The following is an 18,821-nucleotide window of genomic DNA, read 5'->3' as shown; positions in this document are numbered from 1 at the left end:
ACCTAATTTCTCTGGAGACTGGATATACTTTTAGCACATTGTGTTAGTGTTTGTAAGATCTTCATTACAAGAATCACTGGGCAGATATCTCTCCTAGTTAATGCTAGATAGATATTCTCTAAGTCCATTATGATCTGCAGAATGGAACTCTGGGACCCTTATTGTATTACCTTTCCAGCTAATATTAAATTAATAGATTTGTGATGATTGGCACCATGCTCTTTTGTGATCTCTAGATTATTTAACGAGTTTATTTTCGACTTTCAGTAACATAAACATTGCACACAGGGTGGATTCTGTGGGTCAATAGACACGGTAGTGGAGGTTGGGCAAGATGGTAGTACCAGTTGGGAGGAACTAACACCTTGGCATCTGGAGGATGTGGGTACTGAGCAAATCCTTCGTCTGCTGCAGCCTTGTTCCCTCTCAAGCCTTAGACTAAATTTTAAATCTTCTACAGACTTTCATGGCAGAATCATCATGTATAAGTTGGATGTATTAGGGAATAAAATATGAGAGAAAATTTTGTTTTATTTATTTACACTACTTTTTTCATGTTATAACAAATGTAATATGGCAGTTTTATGCACCTTTCTTTGGTAGATTTAGGGTATGAAATCCAGTAAAATATTGTATTTGGATCAAGAGCCCAAGGACATGAAAGAAAATCAGATTACATATAGTAAAAGTAATTACAGAAAAATTTCTCCATTGCTCCTATATGATCTGAATAAATATTATAGTTAGGGGAAGCACTAAACTCTTAAGAGTTGTACAGCTGCTTGGGATTGAGAGGCAATCTGGCTTGATCCAAGGAAGTGGAAGACTATTCTAATTCCTCAGATTAAGAGCCCTTCATCAGCATCAAGGAACCTGCCTTGTTCACATTATAAGCAAACAAAATACTACAGACAAGGCTTGGGAGAACCCTACAATATTTCCTCTATGATGTTACACTGGGATTTGGGTAATCTAGAAAGTGGTACTGTGGGAGACAGCCAGTGTGTGAAAAAAAAAGTCCGGCAATTGGAAAATGTGGACGAGTTCGTCAAAAAAGTTACTAGAGTACAGCGTCTCCTCACTTAACGACGGAATTCCATTCCTGAGGCCATGTCGGTAAACAAATTCATCACTAAGCAAGGAGCTTACTATAATGGTAGTGGGTTTGTGTCAACCATCTTTGATATTATTTTAATGTTATCTTTGCATCATTTATAACATTTCTAGCATATTTTTAAATGTTTATACAGTAATGTACTGTATACTGTAATAAACAGAAAAGAGGAAATCAGCTCTAATATACATTTAGGTATGCATACTAGTCAGAAAGCCCATTGTAAGTCTGAATCGGCAGTAAACGAGTACATCACTAAGTGAGGAGAGGCTGTAGTTTACAGTACATGGACATAAGCAGGGTTATAACTAATGAATAAATATATACAGGAATATAAGCAATATAAAAAGCATTTCTGTACAAATCATTCAAGAAGAGTAACTTCTTGTTAAAAGGCTCTTTGTCTAAGGACTTGGAGTTACTCATCATTTCCTTGAATCAGATCAGACTCCTATTTCCCAGATGCTGTATGACCCCCCTGTGGGCTTAAGAGCTTCCCATCAATATGCAATATTTACTACATACACTACTTGATATACAGCAGCAGATTGATTTTTGCAATTTGCTCATTGAAGCTCATACAAATACAGTAGTAATAGGAAACAAATTAAAGCACAGCTAAAATGTCTGAGGCTTATCCCATTTGCTTAAATATTTGGCACTCAATATAGTAAGACAGCAAGCAATTGCCAACAACTTCAGGGGCAATGGATGCGAATGTAGTATTCACTTTAGAACACTTTTATTGAAGGCATTTTGGTCCTTGGACTTTCATCACCTCAAATACATGAGTATAAGAGGAGCACTACAATTCTTGCAATAAAAACAATGATCATAGGCCTACCTGAGAGCTCTACATATCTCTAGCCCTAAGTTCTTGGAAGAAGAATGCACCTATATTCGATAGAGATTTACTCATCTTCACTTCCCTTCTCATTTTATCTAGGACTGCAGATATAGAGTACAAACCTGTCTACACAATCCACCAACTGTCAAAGATAACCAAAAAATATCTGGTGTTACTTTGCAGTAATGTTGGTACACATACCACGAGTTCTTGCCAAAAGTAACAGCCAGATCGCCATTACTTCCACCACTTCAATTGGTGACTTCACCCAGAAAAAGTCTCTGTTTAATGTTTCCTTTAAGGAAATATTGGTATACACAATCCTTTGGGAAGTGTGACAATATTTATGTGTGGGAAACTGGAGAGAATTTATGAACATAAAGCCTGCAGCAGAGATGAAAGAAACAACAATTGTATGATACAACAAAACACCAAGGAATATATCTGTATTGTCAAGATTTATTGGTAACAGATTTAAGGCAACAAAGGTGCCTTGAAGCTTCATTCATCGTCACCTTTAGCACCATCATTCTTTTAAAAAACTGACAGTTATATTTCCACATTGGCCAATATGATATTAGAAAAAACTGAAATAGCCAAAAGATAAACCCTTCTCTACTTCAGGTGCCCATCTAACTACTGCTATCAGTTACTATTAATAATGCCACCATCACCACACTACTACTACTACTCTCTCCTGTGGGTACAAACAGGAAGAGCATCTTGCCCTCAACAGACAGAGGATTGAACTTCCACCCCTCAAGGAAGGTTCCTTGATGTTGGTGAGGGGCTCTTGATTTAGGGAATTGGATCTGTGCTCCAGTTCCCCGAATTAAGCCTGAATGCCTTCCACATCCCCCCCCCAGGCGCTGTATAATCCTCCGGGTTTAGCGCTTCCCCCTTGATTATAATAATAATAATAATTGAACTTCCACCATGTCTTGCACTGAATGATCTAAATGGGTTTAGCACCTAACATGAATTATTTATTTTATTTATCTTGCCCCTATATATAGCCCCTCCTTATGTATCAGAAGTGATCAAAGTCCAAGGGCCAAAACATTTTCGATAAAAGTGAGTCCTAAGTGAATAAGTGCCAATGGAAATGAACACAGTGTTACACATCATACATACCGAATGAAGACAAGCCTGAATATAGGCTTTCATAGTTTCACTGTTTACTACGAAAGGATAATGCACGCAGCCACCCCCACATGTTGGCCAGGATCCCCTTGTGTTTTCTGGGCTGTTTCCATATACCCAACTGTCTCCTCTCTGCATACTCCTGAGCTCGAAAGAGCCTTTTATAGTGTTTAACATAGAATGGGTCATTGTATAGCTTGAGTTCCATGGGCCCTGTTAATGCCAACCCACTGCGCACCAGTTGTTCGTTTACACTCCTCTCGAATACCTGCAACAAAACATTATTATTATTATTTCCACTGATGACAACACAGTAGCTGATTAACACATTTATGGGAGTGTGTTGATGCATCAGTCATTTTTTCTAAGAGTTTTTATGTAAAATCGGTTTACAGATAAACTCATTTGGATTTTGTAATAGCACGAATGCATATCTCTGATATTTTATTTGATATTTAACCTTCCATAATAGAATTTGGAGGTAAAAATTAAAATTGTCTGAAGTATCACATGTGGTGCAATCAAATTTGAGAACTGATATAGAAGAAGTTCTGATTCCATGATAAAAGCAATTGTTAACATTTATATTACAGAAGTTAAAATTCAATTGGAAAAAATAATGTAACTGCAGTAAACTTCTTTCTTCTCTCAATAAACCTGTCTTATCCCACTGAAGCAGGGTGACCTAAAAAAGAAAAACGGAAGTTTCTCTTTTTAACTTTAGTGATGTATACAGGAGAAGGGGTTACTAGCCCCTTGCTCCTGGCATTTTAGTCGCCTCTTACAACACGCATGGCTTACAGATGAAGAATTCTGTTCCACTACCCCATGGAGAAAATGTAGTAAACATGTTGAATTATTAGAATCTATAATTAGATACTGAAACTTAATTGCTAATCTAAATCTTGTACTTGCACATAATTCAAAGTCATAAAATGAATTTATTTTAAAATTTTGTTTTATTAACCACATAAGGTAAGAATAAGTCTTTTAGGGTATGATGAAGCTCACACTTAAGAGAAACTCTAGGGGTGCAGAATATCTCAATGGCAAGATTGCTCTGGTCATAGTGAAAAGTCACATTAGAATCCTGGGTTGCAAAAATTTTTTTTTTTTTTTACCTCAACAGCAGTCTCTTGCCGATGAAGGGTAACCAAAGAAGAAAACACATTCATGAAATATCTGTCTTACCAGAAGTGTACTGACATAATTTAGATTACCCTCCACCTGCACCATCACCACTCTTCAAGTGTGCAGGCACAGCACATTTTTTTCTTTTACACTTGCTGCCCCAGACTACCTGGCAATGAAAATAGGCATCTGTGTGTTAGCCAATTGTAACAGGGCATACCCAGTGAAAATTTAAGAAACTCCAGTCCTGTTGGAAGTGATGTCCTGGGAAAAATGCCAGTTTGTAGGAAAGCTCCTGTATTTAAGTACTGAGTTAAAGATATCCACATAATGTGGTGCATTTAAAGATGTTAAAAAATATGAAATGGTGCAATAAAGGTTTCTTTAGTTTTTTTTTTTTTACTGATTACAGGTAGGTATTGGTATGAGATCCCAACACAGTGGTAGACACATGCAGTTACTGTAAATGAAACTTTTATAGATAATATTTTTCCCATTTACGTAATGGGCTTTAAAGTTTGACATGATAAAGCCCACTGTGGGCAAAACATCAATAAAGGTTCCTCATAACTAAATTCATGTCTTTTTTGCTACTCCTACCTTGATGCTAGTGAGAGGCTCTTAATCCAAGGAGCTGACTTATCCTCCAATTCCTTGGATCAAACCTGAATGCCTTCCATTCCTCAGGCACTATATAACCCTTATGGGTTTAGCTCTTCCCCCTGATTAAAAAAATTAATTTGCTACTCCTTACATTTAATTTACTTCAAGTGCATTGATACCGATTGAGGATGCTAGATCCAAGGAATGAAAACTACTTTCCCCTTGGATCAAACCTGTTTACCTCCCATTTCCCAGGCACTGTATGACCCCTGCATGTTTAACACTTCTCCATGAACATAACTAATTTCATTTAGTTGAAGATATCTTTCATTCAACAACATTTACCCTTAAATACCTCCAGCAGGTCTGGAATTTCTCTCAAATCTGCACAGCAGTTTTTTATTGGATGTGAACGACAGTAAATGATACCATGGGAGGCTTGAGAAGTTTTATGTAGAGGCAGTAGTCTGGTTGGATGAGGAGGGGGACATGTCTTGAAGCAGCATTAGATTTTTATTGGGGGTTGTGGAATTTTGAAGTGCTTCACCTCCCCCTTAGTCCTGCCACTGGATAACACACAGATACAGTACCTATGTAAAATGCAAGTGCACTAAAGTTTAGCACATGAACCTTGGCTGGTTTGATTAGAGAGAGGAGTGTATGGTTGTGGGTGTTATGGGCGAGGAGGGTGAACCAGGCTCTCTGTCCAACTAGTTGGGCTTGTGCACTCATCACTCCTGATCCTGTCACCTGAAAGATAAAGTAAAGTACATATAATATATAATATATGAAGGGATTCAGGGAAGCCGGCAGGCCGGACTCGAGTCCTGGAGATAGGCAGTACAGTGCCTGCACTCTGAAGGAGGGGTGTTAATGTTGCAGTTTTATAACTGTAGTGTAGGCATGCCTCTGGCAAGACAGTGATGGAGTGAATGATGGTGAAAGTTTTTCTTTTCCGGGCCACCCTGCCTCTGTGGGAGACGGCCGATGTGTTAATAAAAAATAATAATAATAATAAACTTTCAGCAAGTATGCGTGAGCATGTTAGATAGGAGTGAATTTAGACGAATGGTATTAGGGACCTGATGAGCTGTTGGAGTGTGAGCAGGGTAATATTTAGTGAAGGGATTCAGGGAAACCAGTTACATATTTTTATATAGCCACACTTGAGTACTGGAAATGGGAAGTACAATGCCTGCACTTTAAATGAGGGGTTTGGGATATTGGCAGTTTGGAGGGATATGTTGTATATCTTTACATGTATATGCTTCTAAACTGTTATGTTCTAGGCACCTCTGCAAAAACAGTGATTATGTATGAGTGAGGTGAAAGTGCTGAATAATGATGAAAGTATTTTCTTTTTGAGGATTTTCTTTCTTTTTGGGTCACCCTGCCTCGGTGGGAGACGGCCAACTTGTTAAAAAAAAGATACGTAATACATATATTACAAGAACCCCGATGTAAATATATCACTTTCTCTAACTTTTTTTGTGTTATCCTAGGTAATTTACACATATGCTACTATGTATGAAAATTGTAGCCACGTAATTTAAGTACTTATGTACTTATGTACAAGCGTGCGTGAGCGTGTTAGATAGGAGTGAATGGAGACGAATGGTACTTGGGACCTGACGATCTGTTGGAGTGTGAGCAGGGTAATATTTAGTGAAGGGATTCAGGGAAACCGGTTATTTTCATATAGTCGGACTTGAGTCCTGGAAATGGGAAGTACAATGCCTGCACTTTAAAGGAGGGGTTTTGGGATATTGGCAGTTTGGAGGGATATGTTGTGTATCTTTATATGTGTATGCTTCTAGACTGTTGTATTCTGAGCACCTCTGCAAAAACAGTGATAATGTGCGAGTGTGGTGAAAGTGTTGAATGATGATGAAAGTATTTTCTTTTTGGGGATTTTCTTTCTTTTTTGGGTCACCCTGCCTCGGTGGGAGACGGCCGACTTGTTGAAAAAAAAAAAAAAAAAAAAAATGTGTACTCGTGCATAAATAAACTTATTACAATTTATAACTTTATTAGTTGCAGCTCCATAAAATCATATAACTCAACTAACTGTTCTACAGTTGTTAAGTGTGCCGCTATATATCCACCACTTTGGTGCAAAAAAGTTACACATCTTGAGAAAATAGTGGTCTCATTACTGCCTTGTAATAATTATATCACGTTTTACAACATCTGTACATTTTAAATTTGTTTGTTAGTGCACTCTATTTAAATGACATTTCAACATTTCAGCAGTTCCATTGCTTTAATTTACATTCATCAATAATGTTTTGTCTTCCTCTCGTGAATATATGTGGCAGTTTTAGAGCTACTGAGTGAAGAATTTTACTAATTTTCATAAACTCTCGCCAAAATATGAGAAAAATTAACACAATCGCTAAAATAAAAGGTTAAGATTACCAAAAGCCAAGGAAATTTCTTAATTATTTCTGTGAAAATTTAAAAATAGGAGTATTTGCTCAGGCATTTTCACTTTTAAATAATAAATTTACATTTAAAAAGTTTATTACCTCCACATCTGCCAGTTGTAGATTCAGCGGCTGATTACTTTTCTTGTGCCAAAGAGCAATGACTGGAGTGTGTTCCACCTGTTGGAAGAGAGATAATTACAGTATTATTATTTATGTGAGTCAATAAACCTGTGTGGGTCATTCAACACAATGAATGATGCAACCTCCATCCTCAATCTGCCAGTCACAGCACAGAGTTATTTAGGTACAATTACACACAACGTTTTAGGTGATTATAATTATTTTGGATAATCCTAGTCCAATAAGAGTTTATCAAGGCTTCAGATACATAATTTTAAACTTTTACCATGTTTTATAAGGTAAATTATGTGGAACTGAACCTGGAATAACCCCAGAAAATACAACAATGTGACTCATTTTCTGTGGGATCCTTAAAGTTTTGTTTTAGCATAGACATATACTATGTCATTTTATCCTTTATCCTTAGTATGTTAATAAGAGTAAATTATTATAAGAACAAAAGTAAGATAAGATACTGCTTGGTTACGAACTGGGGGGGAGGGAGGTAGTAACCCAAAATAACTCAATAAAATCCATCAATCAGGGACAGTCAGTTTTATTTCCAATGGAGTCCTTTAATCCTCTCTCCCAGGATGCAACCCATAACAGCTGACTAACACCCAGTTACCTACTTACTACTATGTGAACAAGGGCATTATGTGTAATGAAACATGTCCAACCCATGCCAGGGAGTGATCCTCAGGCCCTCAGTGTGTGAGCTAAGAATGCCATCAACCGAACCTTGTGAACCCATTATACATAAAACATCAAAAACAAATTGTAAATATTTCATTCATCAATATAAGAAATCACTATCTTTCTTTACTGCAGCTTCACTCATAATATATTCTTTGGCTCTAGTTTTAAACTGATTTGTATCAAGACTGGTCTTCACATAATCTGGTAGCCCATTCCAGATTATTATTGCTGTGTAATACATGTTTGAGATCTGATCACCTATTGTGGGTGCTACAATACTGTCTTGATTTCCCTTAATATCATACTAGCCTTGGTTTCTGCTGTATTACCCTCATGAGTTTACCATTTTTTAAACACAATAATAATGGCCTTGTTTTCTAAGTTTTACAAAATTTGCAGCAAGATATTCTAGACACTGGTTCTTCGCAATTTTGTATAAAACTAAAGTTATTTATTTAGGTACAGGTACACATAAGTACAATTATCATACCTAGTAACATGTGTAAATTACCTAGGATAATAAATTAAATAAAAAAGTCAAACACAGTGACTTATTTCCATTGGGGGGTCCTTGGGTTTTATCTGGTTCACTCTTTCTGTCATTTTAAGATTTTCCAGCTTTTTTAATTCATATATTAAAGTGTTTGTAAATATATTCAATACAGATGTAAGAAGGTTTTATTTGAATTATTTATGCAGAGGGTTAGTAACCCAAGATAACCCATGAAAGTCACTTAGTCTGGCTTATTTCTTTTGGGATCCCTAGGGTATGACTTCCAAAATACTTGAATATTGAACATATATATAGAATAGTAAGTAATTTTACGAGATATGTGCTACAGAAATTGATGCCTACCTGAAGAAAAAGTGGAAGAAAATCCTCGTCACATAATATTCTAGAATCATTGTTGTCTTTCCATGGGCGCAGCGCCCCATCTTGATTTTCTTTAGTTTGCGCTGCACCCACGAGCAAGTTCTCTCTTGTCATGTTATCTTTGGTAGAAAACGGGGAAGTTATGGATCCATTTTCTGTGGGGGAGAGTTTAGCGTGGCTGACGCTGCTGGATGAAGCAGCACCATTTAGTGGCAGTGCTGCCAGGGAAGTGGAAGGAGATGTTGTTGGTGGTGTGGTGCCCACCCACTTAACGTGCCCGTGGAGTCGCACGTGCTTCCGTATAAATTCTTCCGGGATGTCCTGAATGCGTGTAAACTTCGTGAACTGGAAAAACTCAAAGTGTCAAGAGTTAGCTCTAATCTAAATTTTACACGAAGTTTACTTAGGTACAGGTACATAAGTACAATATCATATATACATGGAGTGTGTTCCGGGGGTCAACGACCCCCGGTCCATGACCAGGCCTCTGCATAGTAACATGTGTAAATTGCCAAGAATAACCCCCCAAAAATCAAATTTACTTATTTCCATTGGTGTCCTAACCTGAAGCCGTTTAGGCACAGTGCTTAACTTAAATAAAAGGTAAAAGTTTACCAGCCTCTCCGTCAAGCCATTAGACAGTCATGTGTAACAGGCGGCTCCAGAATTTCTCTATAGGAGGGGCTTTGGGTTCTAATCTGAGCTGAGTTATTACTAATTTTAGTTGGAGACCGATGATTACTACGAGGGGTTTCAGCCCCCCTTTGGCGCCACCACCTATTTGGAAAATCTACTTGTATGTCAAAACTTGCTCTTCTCATACTGGTACTCTGGCTCCCTCTGGCTACCCATTTTCTACCTAAAACGAAGGACAAATATAAAACCTCCCAATACACACGCATTGATACACAAATATAATAAATAACTGTATTAATACGCGTACCCATGAATTCAAACAGTTGTGCACCAAGGAACTAGCACACGGGAATGCAATCATTCACACGGGAAATAAGTCATGCACACGGGAACAAAATTACGCACACAGGAACACCAATAATCACGCACAAGACATTCTTATTCACTCACTCTCACACACTCTCACACACTCTCACACTCTCACACACTCTCACACACTCTCACACACTCTCACACTCACACTCTCACACACTCTCACACTCACACACTCACACACTCTCACACTCTCACACACTCACACACTCACACACTCACACACTCTCACACACTCTCACACACTCTCACACACTCACACACTCTCACACACTCACACACTCACACACTCTCACACACTCACACTCTCTCACACTCTCACACTCACTCTCACACTCTCACACACTCTCACACACTCTCACACACTCTCACACACTCTCACACTCACTCTCACTCTCTCACACTCACACACTCACACACACACACTCTCACACTCACATTCTCTCACACTCACACACACACTCTCTCTCACTCTCACACATTCACACTCACACTCACTCACTCACTCACTCACTCACTCACTCACTCTCTGTATACAGATATAAAAAACAAAAGCTCATATATTAAGAAATATACTAACCGCACGAGCGCTATGTAGCACCAGAAGTACTCCTGTGGCAGCACAACAGTAGATACCATACTGTAAGATACAAACATGGCTTTTATCAACAAGGTTGTATACTAATTGATGGTATGGGAATACAGATAAGTTATAAATGATAGATAAAAAAACAGAAATTTCAAAATTAAGACTGTTTCACAAGACTCCCAGATCTTTTATATTAGAGCGAGAAACTAATGTAAAAGACCTGGGAGTGATCATGTCAGAGGATATCACCTTCAAAGATCATAACATTGTATCAATCGCATCTGTTAGAAAAATGACAGTATAGATAATGAGAATCTTCTAAACTAGAGATGCCAAGACCATGATGACACTCTTCAGGTCGCTTGTTCTATCCAGGCTGGAATATTGCTGCACACTAACAGCACCTTTCAAGGAAGGTGAAATTGCTGACCTAGAAAGTGTACAGAGAACCTTCAGGGCACACACACAACTGCGATAAAACGCCTCAATTACTAGGAACGCTTGAAGTTCCTCAACCTGTACTTTCTAGAACGCAGGCGGGAGAGATACATCATTATATATACTTGGAAAATCCTAGAGGGATTAGTACCAAACTTGCACACGAAAATCACTCTCTATGAAAGCAAAAGACTCAGCAGACGATGCAACATCCCCCAATGGCGCCACTAGCACCATAAGAGACAACACAATAAGTGTGAGGGGCCCAAGACTGTTCAACTGCCTCCCAGCATACATAAGGGGGATTACCAATAGACCCCTGGCTATCTTCAAGAAAACGCTGGACAGGCACCTAAAGTCAGTACCTGACCAGCCGGGCTGTGTTTCGTACGTCGGGTTGCGTGCGGCCAACGATAACAACCTGGCTGATCAGGCTCTGATCCACCATGAGACCTGGTCACAGACCGGGCCCCGGGGGCATTGGCCCCCAAAACCCTCTCCAGGTATACTCCAGTGCAATAGGAGTTTTCGAATTCAGTAGTCCATACTTGCTAAGATGTGTCCCCCAAATACTACTACTGTGTATTAATCAAGTACGAGACTACATACACCAAGAAGTGTATATCATTCAATGTATGCGTATCCTGAAAAGTTACAGAATCAAAGGCGTCAATAGATATCTACCCTCTACCAGGATACACAGCAATTCACAACTGCAGACCAAACCAAGTTGGGGGTGGTATTGCAATCTATTACTCTAACCAATTATCTTGTATTAGCACCATTTGCTTTAGTGATGAATATGGGGAATACATTTTTGCTAATTTTACTGTAAAAAACCTTAAGACGCCTATAACAATCGGTGCCATTTACCGGATACCTCACACAAACATCCCAAATTTCAGTGAGAAATTAAAGTCACTAATAACAAACAGACAAATGAATAAGCACCACCTTCTCTTAGCTGGAGACTTCAACATCAACCTTGGCTTACTAGATGATCAGCCTGTAACTGATTTCATCAACAATATGAACAACACACTTCTCATACCAACAATAACTAAACCAACCAGGCTCACTGAGACAAGTGCAACCATAATAGACCACATATGGACCAATATACTAGCCCCCCCTAAAATCAGGGATAATCACAGATAGCACTACAGACCACTACCCTACCTTCCTCCTGACAAACATTAGTAAACCACCACTTGAATACAACAAAGTCTCATTTAGACTCCATGACGAGGCCTCAGTAAGGAAGTTCACAGCTGACCTAGAGACTGTTGACTGGCCTACAGAATTCTCCAAGGCCAATGGTATTGATGACTGGACAGACATTTTTCTTAACAAATTACTTAGACTATACAACAAACATTGTCCTATAAAAACAAAACAGATCGCAAACAAACAGCTTGGTTGCCCATGGCTAACCAGCACCATTCTGAAATCCATTGACAAGAAACACCAATATGAAAAGCAATATAGACAAGGCTTAATACACAAAGATATTCTTAAACACTATTCATCAGCTCTCACCAAAGTAATAAAGAAAGCCAAACAACTATACTACTCCAGTAGATTCACAGACACTAGAGGAGATATAAAAAAGACCTGAAAAACACTCTCTCAGATTCTAGGGACCCACAAACTGAGAAAAACCAAGAATATTGTTCTAACTAAACCTAATGAAACACCACTACATCCCACTGACACAGCTAACAAGATAAACGACTTCTTCTCAACCATAGGATCTAATCTCGCCAGTAAAATCCCACATACCAATGCCCATGCCGGGGACTACCTAGATGGGAATTTCCCTAATTCCTTCTATCTTGCACCAACTGAGCCCACGGAAGTCACCGAGATTATAAAGTCACTTAAAAATAACTCCGGGAATCTGTCTCATGTCCCACCATTACTGTACAAGCGAGCGGCCCATGTCCTTTCGCATGCTATTTCATTACTCTTTAACAAGTCACTAGAGACTAGCACCTTCCCGAGACTACTCAAGATGGCAAGGGTTACACCAATACATAAAGGTGGTGACCCTACAGACTTAAACAACTATAGGCCAACATCTAACTTACCATTGCTATCCAAAATCTTTGAGAAACTCGTGCACAGGAGACTGTATTCATTTATAACAGCTCAAAACATACTCAACCCCTGCCAATTTGGATTCAGGAAAAATAAAAGCACTAATGATGCAATCATAAAAATGCTAGATCTGCTTTACACAGCATTGGAAAATAAGGAATATCCACTAGGAATTTTTATTGACCTAAGAAAAGCTTTTGACACAGTAGACCACGACATCCTACTCCACAAACTTGATCATTACGGTATAAGAGGCCATGCGCTTGCTTATTTCAAATCTTACATTACTAATAGGTATCAGTATGTCACCATTAAAGACACAGCATCAGCAGCACGGCCACTTGATACTGGAGTTCCGCAGGGAAGTGTCCTTGGTCCCCTGCTCTTCCTCATATACATCAGTGACCTTCCAAACGTATCCCAACACCTGAAACCCATTCTCTTTGCTGACGACACGACTTATGTCATCTCTCACCCTAATCTTGCCACCCTCAACACTACTGTGAATGAGGAGCTGATCAAAATATCGACTTGGATGACAGCCAATAAACTTATGCTTAACACTGACAAAACCTACTATATTATGTTTGGTAGCAAAGCAGGAGATGCACAAATTAACATTAAGATTGACAACACTCTAATTACTAGAAATAATGGGGGCAAATTCCTAGGCTTATACCTTGACAACAACCTGAATTTCAGCACCCATATCCAGCATATAACCAAAAAAGTATCCAAAACGGTTGGGATCCTCTCCAAGATACGATACTACGTGCCGCAAAATGCCCTTCTCACACTATACCACTCACTTATTTATCCATACCTCACCTATGCTATTTGTGCTTGGGGATCAACTGCAGCAACACACCTAAAGCCAATAATAACCCAACAAAAAGCTGCAGTAAGAATAATCACTAAATCCCATCCCTGGCAACACACCCCCCCACTCTTCATAGACCTAAACTTACTCCCTGTTCAGTACATCCACACTTACTACTGTGCAATCTACATCTACAGGGCCTTAAACTCTATCAACCTTGACCTAAAACGCTTTCTTGATAGTTGTGACAGAACCCACAGGCATAACACCAGACACAAACATCTCTACAACATTCCCCGTGTCCGACTAAACCTTTACAAAAATTCAATGTATGTCAAAGGCCCTAAAATCTGGAATACCCTACCTGAGAACTCTAGAACTGCAGACACATTCATCACCTTCAAAACTACCATTAGAAAACATCTTATCTCCCTGATACACCCTGTCAACTAACTACACGAATACCACCTGGTGGTTCACACTTACACTCACTGACTCATTTGACCATAAACAGAAATATTAATCTCAATCTTAAAATAATGAATCCTGTGATACTCCAATACTGAAACTATGTACTGTGCCAAAACAAAAGCATTTACATTGCTAAACTCACAAACTAGTATTTAGTCATTTAGCCATAATACGAACTTACCTCATAATTTGTAATATTTTACAATTAAGAATAAAACTAAGTCTGCCCGAAATGCCTAGCCATGCTAAGCGTTCTAGTGGTACACTCTGTAATCACTATTTTACTACATGTAAACCACACAATAACCAAATTTCTGTAAACTCAGCATTGTAATCCTTATAGAGAATAAACTTTGAATTTTGAATTTTGAATTTTGAATTTCCATCAAAGGAGGTGCCTTGGTGCTAGTGAAGGACCCTTGATGCACGGAATGGTTCGATCCTCTGTCCGCCAATTGCCTTCAATAAGCAGCAAAGCATTTAAGACACAAACATAAGAAGGTGCTTTATTTCCTAAAACATGGGCCAAAGTAAACTCGGTATATAGATGTTGAGATACGCATCTCAATGTTCATACACCAAAATGCACACTTCTAAATGTATATTCACAGGGATACACATCTTTTTGCTTTATTATATATATATATATATATATATATATATATACATGTATATATATATATATATATATTTATATATATATATATATTTATATATATATATATGCAATAAGATCACAGTAAACAGGTAATTTCAGAATATGCAAAACAACCACTGTGAAAGAATAATGAAATTCCAAGCACTTTCGTGACTACTCACATTATCAAGGAACAATAAAAGTAATGCATCAAAGGAAGGTATATAAAGGGTCTAGACCACACCTCACCATCACATCCCACAACAAAGCAACAACTGACGCGCGACTCGTAAGAAAGAGAACACTGCAACAGGCCAGCGGGGACAGCAGGCCTGCTGCAGTGTTCACTTTATATACCTTCCTTTGAAGCATTACTTGGTAATGTGAGTAATCACGAAAGTGTTTGGAATTTCATTATTCTTATGGTTTCAAACGGATTCGTTGGACAATAAAGCAGACTGTAAACGGATGGGGTTGTAGGCACCCTTATCAAACACAAACAATAAATATAAATCAGGAACGTACACGGTAAGCTGTCCAATATACAAGTACAGTTAGAAATAGAAATACAAATAGCTAGAGCTTCATTTAAGGAGGTTATTAATAGAATATTCAAGAGGTTGCTAGTAGAATTACAGTAAATCAACCATTCAAATCATCATGAAGCCCTGTGTAGTCTGCGGTCAATCAAACAAACATGGATAAATTGTCATTTTTGTGGAAATTGGTGTCACGCCCCTTGTGCAGATATCCAAGAACTAGCTACAAGCAGTATTAAAACAGGGAAGTGTTTTTGGGTATGCCCAAATGAGATAAATCTGTGGACTAAAATCACAAGGGTATTAAAAGAGGATAACATCAAAGCTGCTTTCATAGAAAACCTGGAAGCTTTCTACAACAGATGGGAACATAAAAAGTCTGGGCTGAATGGTACTGCCCTTGATACTGGCCATGTAGTCAGAAACTGCAAGGCTGGAGGTGATGTCCTGGTAGTCAGTAAATGTGGGGTCGATAGTGCTGTCCTGGGAGACAGTAATGGTGAAGTTGGAGGTGATGTCCTGGGAGACAGTAATGGTGAAGCTGGAGGTGCTGTCCTGGGAGACAGTAATGGTGAAGCTGGAGATTTTGTCCAGGTAGTCGGGAATTATACGCAGGAAGGAACACATATAAATGACCTCATAGGGGACAGGAGCCGTAGTAGGGAAACAAGTGTAGTCAAAGATAAGATAAAACCAATATTGCAAACTAGAAATACCACAGGAAATAGCAAACAAGAGGACTCCACTAGCAATAGTGAGGATATATTACCAAAAACAACTGGTGGGAGCTCCATTGTTGGTGCTAGGGAGGATAGGAATAAGACAGGGAAACATGCACCAACAGGGAATACAGTCACAGAAACCCAAGGCAAACGGAAACCAAGCCTGTGCACATACTATGCACTTGGTATCTGCAGACATGGGAAATCTGGAAAAACAGACGGGACGTGCAACTATGACCACCCTAGAAAATGCCATGCCCATATGACAACAAGAAAATGCAAACTCCCTTCCTGTAAGCTTTTTCACCCTGAACTGTGTACCTCTTCAGTACAGGAAAGACTGTGCTATAACTTAAATTGCCAGGCACACCATCTAAAGGGGACAAAAAGATACAAAACATCCAGGCCATGGGAAAACCTGGGTAGCCACAGCCACTCAAGAGGGAGAGGTTTTTTAGTGCCAGGAAGAAAAAAAAACTGGCAGGAAATGGCAGAAATCGTACACCAAATCCAGTCATTCCTGGAGTGAAACCACAGTCGATGGCCTCCACTCCAAACCAACAGATACAGATACTAATGCCGGAAAAAAAATATCCCCCCCCAGTACCAACAATACCACCAGTCCGATGACATTCTTCTTTGCAAATGTACAGGGTCTAAAGCCAGCAACAAACAACAAAATACCTTTCATCCGTGGACTGCTTGCAGAGGCAAAGGCAATGTTTGCGGCTTTCACTGAGACCCACATAAAGGATCACTTGGACAACGAAATATGGATCCCAGGTTACAACCTATACAGATGTGACAGAGTGAACAGGCAAAAGGGGGGGGGTTGGCCTGTACATTGCAGAGTCACTTGTTTGCACAGAACTTCTTAATGCCTCAAATGATGTAGTGGAAGCTTTAGCAGTAAAGGTCGAGAACCAAAACCTAGTCATTGTGGTAGTCTACAAGCCTCCGGATGCAACATCCCAGCAATTCCAGGAACAGCTGTTAAAAATTGACCACTGTCTGGAAAATCTTCCAGCTCCTGCACCCAACATCTTGCTCCTGGGGGATTTCAACTTAAGGCACCTAAAATGGAGGAATATAGCAAATAATATTGTTGCAGTAATAACACCAGGAGGCAGCTCTGATGAAAACTCACGCTCACACGAGCTTTTAAATCTCTGCACAAAATTCAATTTAAACCAGCAAATAATAGAGCCTACTAGACTGGAGAATACACTAGACCTCATCTTCACTAACAATGATGATCTGATAAGAAATGTCACCATATCAAAAACAATATACTCAGATCACAACATAATTGAGGTTCAGACATGAAACCATCAGTTACACAACCCAGGGCAACATGGGTTTAGAACAGGTCGCTCCTGTCTGTCTCAGCTACTGGATCACTACGACAAGGTCCTAAATGCACTAGAAGACAAAAAGAATGCAGATGTAATATATACAGACTTTGCAAAAGCCTTCGACAAGTGTGACCATGGCGTAATAGCGCACAAAATGCGCGCTAAAGGAATAACAGGAAAAGTCGGTCGATGGATCTATAATTTCCTCACTAACAGAACACAGAGAGTAGTCGTCAACAGAGTAAAGTCCGAGGCAGCTACGGTGAAAAGCTCTGTTCCACAAGGCACAGTACTAGCTCCCATCTTGTTTCTCATCCTCATATCCGACATAGACAAGGATGTCAGCCACAGCACCGTGTCTTCCTTTGCAGATGACACCCGAATCTGCATGACAGTGTCTTCCATTGCAGACACTGCAAGGCTCCAGGCGGACATCAACCAAATCTTTCAGTGGGCTGCAGAAAACAATATGAAGTTCAACGATGAGAAATTTCAATTACTCAGATATGGTAAACATGAGGAAATTAAATCTTCATCAGAGTACAAAACAAATTCTGGCCACGAAATAGAGCGAAACACCAACGTCAAAGACCTGGGAGTGATTATGTCGGAGGATCTCACCTTCAAGGACCATAACATTGTATCAATCGCATCTGCTAGAAAAATGACAGGATGGATAATGAGAACCTTCAAAACTAGGGAGGCCAAGCCCATGATGACACTCTTCAGGTCACTTGTTCTATCTAGGCTGGAATATTGCTGCACACTAACAGCACCTTTCAAGGCAGGTGAAATTGCCGACCTAGAAAATGTACAGAGAACTTTCACGGCGCGCATAACGGAGATAAAACACCTCAATTACTGGGAGCGCTTGAGGTTTCTAAACCTGTATTCCCTGGAACGCAGGGGGGAGAGATACATGATTATATACACCTGGAAAATCCTAGAGGGACTAGTACCGAACTTGCACACGAAAATCACTCACTACGAAAGCAAAAGACTTGGCAGACGATGCACCATCCCCCCAATGAAAAGCAGGGGTGTCACTAGCACGTTAAGAGACCATACAATAAGTGTCAGGGGCCCGAGACTGTTCAACTGCCTCCCAGCACACATAAGGGGGATTACCAACAGACCCCTGGCAGTCTTCAAGCAGGCACTGGACAAGCACCTAAAGTCAGT

The 18,821-nt window shown here is 39.4% G+C and overlaps 1 protein-coding gene across 1 annotated transcript in view; it reads right to left on the bottom strand.

The window, feature by feature from the left end:
- Nucleotides 1-520: 520 nt before the first annotated feature.
- The window catches only part of LOC128696549 (protein C3orf33), a 24,828-nt gene continuing 6,527 nt past the window's right edge, over nt 521-18,821 (bottom strand). Inside the window, exons 2-6 of the mRNA XM_053787860.2 lie at nt 10,549-10,608; nt 8,943-9,305; nt 7,367-7,444; nt 5,469-5,588; nt 521-3,372 (exon numbers count right to left, since the gene is read on the bottom strand). Of these exons, the coding sequence (XP_053643835.2) occupies nt 3,133-3,372; nt 5,469-5,588; nt 7,367-7,444; nt 8,943-9,305; nt 10,549-10,608 (861 nt within the window). The 3' untranslated portion in view covers nt 521-3,132. The remainder of the gene's footprint in view (nt 3,373-5,468; nt 5,589-7,366; nt 7,445-8,942; nt 9,306-10,548; nt 10,609-18,821) is intronic.

The sequence above is a fragment of the Cherax quadricarinatus genome, chromosome 47 (genome assembly GCF_038502225.1).
Source record: "Cherax quadricarinatus isolate ZL_2023a chromosome 47, ASM3850222v1, whole genome shotgun sequence".
NCBI classification, from domain to species: Eukaryota; Metazoa; Arthropoda; class Malacostraca; order Decapoda; family Parastacidae; genus Cherax; species Cherax quadricarinatus.
The sequence above is the reverse complement of the archived record's forward strand: the minus strand, read 5'-3'. Positions and strand labels throughout refer to the sequence as shown.